Source organism: Heterodontus francisci, chromosome 14 (genome assembly GCF_036365525.1).
Source record: "Heterodontus francisci isolate sHetFra1 chromosome 14, sHetFra1.hap1, whole genome shotgun sequence".
Classification (NCBI taxonomy): domain Eukaryota; kingdom Metazoa; phylum Chordata; class Chondrichthyes; order Heterodontiformes; family Heterodontidae; genus Heterodontus; species Heterodontus francisci.
Genome location: NC_090384.1, coordinates 79,274,964 through 79,284,348, shown reverse-complemented (window position 1 = coordinate 79,284,348; position 9,385 = coordinate 79,274,964). Strand labels below are relative to the sequence as shown.

The window sequence follows — 9,385 nt, the reverse complement described above, 5'->3', positions numbered from 1 at the left end:
TCCTTTATAAATAGCACATAATGTAGCATTAAATTTGCCAATAACACTTCAGTACTGATGGAGTGCTACACTGTTGGCAGCTTTGAGAAAACACTAAATTGAGGGGTTATCTGCCTGTTCAATAATAAAAGATCAAAGAGGTATTTTTCAAAGAGGAACTGGGGATTGTCCTGATACATTGCCCAATATTTATCACTCAATCAACATCACCAAGAACAGATTAAATGCTCAGTTCTCAATGCTGTTTTTTGCACAGTGCTATGCACAAATTGGTTGCTGCATTTGCCTGCATAACAAGACTGACTACACTTGAAAAGTAATTCATTGGCCTTGGGACATCCTGAGGATGTGACAGGTGCTATATAGAAGCAAGTTTTTTCTTCTTCATAAATAAAAACCGTAAATTTAGGACAGAACATACTGAACAACCTGTTGCCAAACAGCAAGGAATTGTTGATGCTGCAGTGTGACTCCATTGAAGTAGTGTTTTCCCATTAACTAGCTAAGATCCTGAATCTGCCAAACTGGAAAAGCTGCCTTTTCTAGCAAAGATTGATCTGCCAGTTGCAAATACATCATATATTATAATAATTTTACTAATGCAGCATATACAATATTCCTGTAAAGAGTTGAATCACTATTTTACATCATAAAAACACATCTACATATGATGGGCTCAGTTGACCCGTTAAAGCACAGCTGCATGTAACATATGCATTTATAGAGTACATAGGGTGGAAAATAATCCTAGTCTGTGTTATAAATAATATTTCCATTATATCAACAGTGTTCAAATGGAAACATTTAACTACATTCTTACCTCATTTACAGATCATTGCATCAAAAAGCTGAACAAACTGCTCCCAAGGACTCCACCAATGTAACTCTGAAACCATCTGTAATGAGGCATTCGACAGCGACTGGAGTTGACTGTCCTAATTTCTTTTCATCCTTCCTGGAGGAGAACACCAGTAACCTTCAGCACCTTTTCATTGTGCCATAGCTGAGATCTGTAATTCAGTTTATGGGCAATAACAAGCACAAATCTGTAATCCAGCTTTGAATTGTCACATGTTAGGGGTCTGCCGAGTTGTCCTTGAGCTCATTGTTATGAATAAAATCACCACATAGTGTTTAAGGTGAAATATGTGACTCGCTAAATGAAGAAAAAGCCTAGATTTAAATTGTGTATTTCATAGCCAGATGATTCAACAGAAGAGTGATCAACACATGGAATGGACTTTTAGGTAGAGCAGTGGGGTGAAAGCCCTGGAAAGATACAAAGAATTGAATGAACATTGTAATGGGTGACTTTATCATTCTGGATGGTAGAATTAAGTTGGGTTGAATGACCTTCCTCATCTGTAATGATCTTATCAGCTGTTAGTCCTAGTTAGGTGATAGTTTTGTTGCATACAAGAAATAGGGTGTTCTCGAAAAAAATAACCTTTAAGGTTAAAGAAATAGTTCAGGAAGCTGCTGTGGATTTTGAAACTCAAATCCCAGTGTGATGGAATCCACAGTATGAGACCGGTGGAGGAGCATCTGCAGACCATTATCTGAAGAAATTACTTGCTAAATGAACTTTTAGGTGCAATGACTTTGGATTCAAAGCTTATGTTTTTTTCTGAGACAGTCATTTACTGGAAAACAAAACTAAAAGTTTCAGAGGGCGGCACAGTGGCGCAGTGGTTAGCACCGCAGCCTCACAGCTCCAGGGACCCGGGTTCGATTCCGGGTACTGCCTGTGTGGAGTTTGCAAGTTCTCCCTGTGTCTGCGTGGGTTTTCTCCGGGTGCTCCGGTTTCCTCCCACAAGCCAAAAGACTTGCAGGTTGATAGGTAAATTGGCCATTATAAATTGTCACTAGTATAGGTAGGTGGTAGGGAAATATAGGGACAGGTGGGAATGTTTGTTGGGAATATGGGATTAGTGTAGGATTAGTATAAAATGGGTGGTTGATGTTCGGCACAGACTCGGTGGGCCGAAGGGCCTGTTTCAGTGCTGTATCTCTAATCTAATCTAATCTAATCAGACCAAATGGGTCCTATCCAGTTTAAAGCACAGGTCACAGAATGATGTGAGGGAGGTGTGGCCAGGGCTATTAATGGCTCAGATTACAGCTCAGCAGAACTGAAACAGACTGCTGTGTGTGCGTATGGAAGAAAACAGCAAGTAGTTGTTTTAAAAATAACAGGCTATAGGCTGAGGAATCAGACTCTGAGAGCTGACCATTAGCAAATACGACGTAGGGGAGCTGTTTTTGGTTATCGGTAGAACTAATTGATCAGCAGTTCTCTGGAGTACAGACCAATAAATGTCCACTGGAACTAATTGCAGTAAACAGTCAGATAACAGCTTGGTTTAACAATTTTCCCATTTATTTGGTGTGTACCAAATGTGCATCATTATATCACAAATTCCACCAATTTAACCTGTTGCAGTGCATAATATTCTCTTTGACTAGTTTTATAAAATATATCCAGTCAGCAATTTCTTCTTCTCGCCAATTTTTCCTCTCCAACTCTGGTTCAAGTTACAATTGTTCATGTGCGAATCTCAACACTAGCTGGCAACAGGCAATTCAACCACAGGGGCATCACGGTCAAACCGGTTTCTGACCTCAACAGAGCTCCACAAGTGCAATTCTGCAGGGGGCGCTTCACAGAAATTTGGAGTGGGAAGCTCAGCCAATTTTCCCCTTTCTAATCCAGACTGAGGCCATCTGTGATTTCACTAATATATCCTGGCTGAGATCAGCTAACTCAACACAGACCAGGAGCAAAACCTTTTCTGGTCTGCATGCTCACTGAAACATCAGGTGATAGCATTTTGTTTGAAAATGCTAAAGTAATACTATTTTATTGCTGTACAAAAGACATCTCCAACAAGAAAACTCAGCAATATACTTTAAGAAGTCATTGTGGGAGAAAAAAAATCTTTCCAATAAATAAATTCTTGGAGAAAAAAAAAAGTTCCCTTGACTTAATCCTTTAGTAACAGACACTGCTTTTAATAGTGGTCTTCCTTCATGTGTTTACTTACAGTCTGTTTCATTTTCTTAAATTTACTTTGAAAGTACACAAGAAAATGATAAATGAATGTTCAAACTTAGGTATTCACTACCAGTTTTTGGTTGCCAAATCTAATGCCTTCGGAAGTCTAAATTTATTGAAAAGGTGCAATAAACTTTGATTCCTTTCAAATGAAGCAAAGTAACGAACCTATTGCATTGCAGTTCTTAACCAAGTTTGACATTGCTCTATGTTCAACTACTGCAACTTTTTTTAAATAGCATACCCCTTTTAACCAGTTGTCCAATGAAGAGAGTAATTTTTGCCACTAAAATCTACAGCTGAATTCTTTTTTTTACAATTTAGTCCATACTTTTAAGCTTCTGTGAAAGTCATCTTGATAAATTTACTCAATACCAACCACTGACTTAGATTTTTGTTTAACATAATTTATATCAATCTTTGCGTCTTATTTTTCAAGTCTTTTTCCAACACTTGACATCATGCTTGATGTATCTTTCAATCAGCAGCACAAGGGGCAAAGCCAAAGTATGTATTTCAGCTATGCTAGTTTGTAAAGTCAGCATTTGTTCTTATTTAGAATAAATTTCTAAGCCTTAAAACAATTGGGATAGGAACCAAGCACTCAAATGTATATTACCATACAACAACTCTTCATGGATTGGTAAACATAATTTGAAAAATGTTTTCCAACACTATTCGCAACTTTGTTGAATCCATATTCCAGAGATCAGCTTCCTGACTGCAGATAAATTACAGGGGATCCAAACTGGGCTTGTAATAGTGAAACTTCCAGATACTCAACTTTAAAGTACGAATCCAAGGCTTTAGAATTACACTATGTCCATATTAGCAGACAAACTCTTAACACATTTGTATAAATTTCTGGGGCAGTTTTTAAACAGAAACAATGACCTCCTAACTGTACAGCCCAAAAGACCTACTTTCAAACAAAAATTAACAAAGCCGAGTTGAGATCACTTGTTCTTTCACATGTTTTTACACCGTTGTGTTCTATGTGCATTTCATTTTGTAACACTATCTTCAGTTCCATCGTGCCTCAGGGTAAATTGTTCGAAATGTCAGGTTTATTCGTGGATTTCTGTCATGGTATTCTTTTGGCACTCGATGCTGAAAACAATGATAGTAAAATATATTGAAATATCTGCAGTGCTGACTCCAAGATTCTAAATTTATATATCCTTTTCAAATAGCATCTCCACTCCCTCCCACTCTTGGATAGTTCCCATACTATGGGCTGAATTTTACCAACTCCTCGACGCCGCAGATTACTGGCGGTGGGGGGGCATCGGTGCGGCGCCTCCGCCGCACGGCAGCAGCACCACAATTAGAATATGTTAAACGGTACTCACCTCTGCAGATTATGCAGCCCGCCACCTCTCCATGGACATCTCCGGATTTTTCGCTGAACGGGCGGCCGTCACTTGACGTCCCGTTCATGATTGGAAAAGCCGGCGGGTCCTCAGCTGCAGAAGTTGTTACCAGCAAGGGTAAGTTCTGTTATTCAGGGGTCTCACTCTGCATACTAGAAGGGAGGAGGGAGGGTGTCTGGGATTACTGGAGGGAAAGCTCTGCAGGCATGAAGTGAGATACTGTGTACCTTCTCTCCGTAAACAATGTATGCTCTGCGTTTATTTGTGTTTGTGAAGGAGCAATGGCACTCTAGTCACCCTGTGTGTGGGGAGGGTGCCAGAAAGGGTAGGAGCATTAAGGTTATATGGATGGTGGGGGCAATCGATTCAGCTGGTAAGATCTTGAGATGGTCATGCTGTGCCACTCAGTGATGGCCAAGATGGGCAATGTCACGGCACGCCACATAGCTGATCCATGAAAGCAGCTGATGTACCCATCAACACCAATCCCTGCCCTGTTAGGAACATATGAAAACATGAAGGGTTCAACTTTTTTTTTATCACATGGAAATAGGTATGGCTCATCCTACATTGCGTGATCCTCTGCTCCTGAGGATCCGTATGCGTTAGAGGCAAAATCAACAGGCAGCTGTGATCCACGTAGAGGCCTGTGCCCTGCTCAAAGATGACCTGCAGCCCATGGGCTTCAGTGGACAACCTATGCCTTTGGTCCTCGTAGTGGCAGTGGTTCTCAAGCTCGACACCTATGCAGCTTTTCAGGGGCCCATCAGAGACCTTTGTCACACAGTCAGCAGTGCCCCGCTGCATCAGGGAGGTCTGATGCCCTACACCAGAGGGCGACTGAGTATGTTCAGGACCAACTCTCACACCAGGCCCAGAGGGCCATCGGTTTTGGCACCATTGCCAGAAAACCATAGGTTGTAATGTTCATAGACTGCACTCACGTGGCCATCAGGCCTCCCTCCAGGCTACCACCTGCCGGCGTCACCATTAAAGGAATCCTCTCAATTTAGGTGAAGCTGGTATGTGATCACCGCAGATGCTTCATGCAAATCTGTGACTGCTTCTCAGCCAGCTATCATGACACCTGGGACCTTCGCCAGTCCCAGCTGCTACTACTGCTCACTGAACTGGCTCAGATGGAGGGGTGGCTTCTTGGAAATAAGGGCTATCCCTTGCAGACATGGCTCCCGACACCAGTGAGAGACCCCACCACTGCTGAAGAAGAGAGATACAGCCATTCAGCTACCACTGAGCAGGAGATCGGCATGCTGAAAGAGCACTTCCAATGCCTGGATGGATAGGGTGATGCCCTGTATCATGGGCCGAAAAGGCTCGCTCCTTTCTTTGCTGCTCTACACAACTACGCACACAATAGGGGCCAGGCCTGGCATGATGAGGACAGACATCAACAGGATTCCTCCTTGGACTATGAGCACACTGAGGACCTACAACATGGAAGACGCATGGGAGGGCAGATGGCCACTCAGACTCTGCACGCAGGACTAGCAGTGAGCTAGGGATGTACGGCAGTGGCTTATCAAAGACTGTCTGCTCAATAGGAACCGACATGAACTCTGCAAGCCACACATCACCCTCACTCACCTGCTGTGCACCAGTCCACATCTGCAGCATCTCTGTGTAAATCATTAGAAGCAGCAGCTGACTGAGCCAATGTCCATGTCACTGCATCCGTGGAGACACTCAAGAGTAATGGTGGCATGGCAATAATGATATTGCATACTGAAGGGCCAATGGTGCAAAGGGATGTGACATTGGCGCTACATGCTGGCACACATCATTCACACAGAGAAAAGGTCACACATGTTGGTGAGGAACATTTACTGATAGATGTATTTATATTGCTGTGACACCCGTGCCTTCCCATTTGTGTCAGTGTGTTCTCTGTAAACCTCTGTAAGACCTTTCATGTTATATTTAAGTGTCACGTCCTGCAACGTGCAAAATTAAGATTATTCACCCAGGTGTGGCACGCTACAAGAAGGAATGTTACACTTGAGTGGAAGAAGAGGATCGCAACTTCACAGGCCACTGGGGCACAGCATGTAAGTATGTGGCAGCAAAGCAGAAAGTGCTGGGGTAAATCAGCAGGTCAGGCAGCGTCTGTGGAGAGAGAAGCAGAGTTAACTCTCAGGTCTGTGAACCTGGACAAGTTAACTCTGCTTCTCTCTCCACAGATGCTGCCTGACCTGCTGGATTTCTGCAGCACTTTCTGCTTTGCTGCCAGATTGACAGCAGCCCCACTCTTCAGCAGTCAAGTAAGTATTCATTGACAGCTGTCAGGAAACAAGTGCTGGGGCACCTAAAATAGGGCCCAACACCTGCTGCACAGCTGTCAAAAGGTCTCTCACTGCGCCGAATGTCCCGCCTCTGCCCACGTAATATGGGGAGGGCGGCTTGGTGCCATGATGCTAATAAGCCCCCGCGTGTAATATCGTGAGGGTTCTGTGGCGGCCGCTAAATGCGGGCACCCTGCTGAGTTTAAAGGGCGCTGCCACACAGCGTGGCGCCCGAATAAAAGTCAGCCCTATGACTTACTAACTTCCACCCTAAACTTCTCACTGAGATATCCTCACTCCTTTCCTCCCTCAGCTTCTGCACTGAGTGACTGCTCATCCTTGATGATTTCAATCTCCATCTCAACTCACTTTCTTCAATAATTTCACAGCCCTCCTGTTCTCCCTTAACCTCTCCCTCCAGGAAAATTCTCTTACCCATATTCATGCCCACCCCCTCAGCCTTGATATCTCACATGGCCACTCTATTCACATCATCTAGATGACAGACAAGGCCACTTCTCATCCTTGTATCCCTCACAACACATGTCCCCCTACCTCCCTACAACCCCACTTACTTCTGAACCTAGCCCTGAAAAAAAACCTCACCCCACCCCCACCCCAACAAGTTATTTACAATTTCACTTTGAAACTCCCAAATGTTTAGACTTTTCCCCCAATTCTAACAACAACTGGGATTTATATTAGGGCCGTTAATCTCCTCAATCACTCTCTCATTTTCACCTTTAACGCCATTCATCCTAATAAAACTCTTACCCTCACAATTCACATGTAAATTGGCCATACGCAGCTCTACCGCCCCACCACCTCTTTCAACCCCTCCACTACCTGTGTTGTCAGCCTGCCTGTCCAACATCGAGCGCTGGATCAGGTGGAAATTTATCCAGTTAAACATTGGGAAGACCAAAGCCATAGGGCTGCATTTTAAGAGTCTGCCACCAAAGTAGATGGCGGATGTAAAAATATTCGGCCCACCCGCATGGGCGCCACGTTACGGAGCCGCCGTGATTTCAAACGGGTGGCTCATCTGCAAGGCCACGGCACCCGACTCCCATGATGATGTGGAGGGGGCAGGTGAGCTGTCACAGGCAGCGGCATCAGCACCAATGTGCTGGCGCCGGCGCCATTTTTAAAGGGCTTACAGCCCTTAATGGACATTTAAAAATTAAAGGTCTAGGTAAGTTCCATTGCAATAAAACAGAATTACATGATCTTTGAATGCATTTTCCCAAACCCCCTCCATGGCATTTCTGACCATTCATGCCCTTTTCCCCCCTCAGAATGCGAATAGTGAGAATTTGTCCTATAACTCCTCCAAAGTTTGGCAACTTTGCCCTTTACCCCTTCCCATCACTCCCCTGACCAATCTACATCGTTTTAACCTTTCTCTTCCCCTCCTGCGCACAGAAGAAATCCTCCTTCCCCCCTCCCCACAGGTGTTGCGCCACGTTTCTCCGAACGGGGAGTCGAAGGCGTGGCATTGTCAGCCGCCCGAATGAAGATCAGTGTGGCGATTTAGGAGGCAACAGGACCCTCATAAAATCAGGTATGTAAGTTAGTTTACATATTGAAATGGGGGTCCAGTCACTGAGCTGCGGGGCAGTCACCACACTGATCTTCATTGCCCCCTCGCCAATGTTCCCTATGACAGAGGGGCTTTAAAATCCAGCCCACAGTCTTTGGCCTTCAAACAAACTTTGTACCCTTACCACTGATTCCATCTCCCATGCCAGGCACTGTTTCAGGTGGATGTCAACTTTTCGCAATCTCACCCTCCTATCTGACCCCAAGCTGAGCTTCCAACCACAGATCCCCTCCATCATAAAAGCTGCCTACGTCCAGTGCTGTAACATCATCCACCTATGCCCCTGCTTCAACCATTTGATGCTGAAACCCTCATCCACCCCTTTTTCACCTCAAGACTTGACTATTCCAATGCTCAACTGAATGGCCTCTATAAACTTCAGTTGATCAAAAACTCTGCTGCCTGTATCCTAAAGCTCACTATGTCGCAAATTGAGAGGTGCTGTTGAAGATGCCGTGCTGTTGAAGATGCCTTGCTGAATTGCTACAGTGCATCTTTTAGAGAGTACATACGGCAGCTACAGTGTGCAGGTGGTGAGGGAGTGAATTTTTAAGATGGTGAATGGGGTGTTGATCAAGTGGAATACATTGTCCAGGATGATGTTGAGCTTCTTGAGTGTTGTTGGAGCTGCAAGGATTCAGGCAAGTGGAGAGCATTCAATCACATTCTTGTGCCTTGCAGATCGTGGAAAGGCTTTGGAAAGTCAGGAGGTGAGTCACTCGCCACAGCATACCCAGTCTCTGACCTGCTTTTGTAGCCACAGTATTTATGTGGTTGGTTCAGTTAGGTTTCTGGTCTATGGTGACCCCCGGGATGTTGATGCCGGGGGATTCAGCAATGGTAATGTTACTGAATGTCAAGGGGGTGTGGTTCGAGTCTCTCCTATTGCAGATAGGATAGATTAATACAGCACAGGAGGAGTGCATTCGGCCCATCGAGTTTGTGCCAAATCAGGCCTTATTTATCCCGTATTCCCTTTGCCTCACCATTGGCGGCTTTGCCTTCAGCCATCAAAGGCCTAAGCTCTGGAATTCCCTCCCTAAACTTCTGTCTT

General features: G+C 44.4%; 1 protein-coding gene across 4 annotated transcripts in view; it reads right to left on the bottom strand.

Moving 5' to 3' along the window:
• Nucleotides 1-1,785: 1,785 nt before the first annotated feature.
• alkbh3 (alkB homolog 3, alpha-ketoglutarate dependent dioxygenase) overlaps nucleotides 1,786-9,385 on the bottom strand; it is an 80,932-nt gene continuing 73,332 nt past the window's right edge. For all 4 annotated transcript variants that reach the window (XM_068046453.1, XM_068046452.1, XM_068046455.1 and 1 more), the window contains one exon: nucleotides 1,786-4,165. In XM_068046453.1, coding sequence (XP_067902554.1) covers nucleotides 4,079-4,165 — 87 coding nt within the window. In that variant the 3' untranslated portion in view covers nucleotides 1,786-4,078. The remainder of the gene's footprint in view (nucleotides 4,166-9,385) is intronic.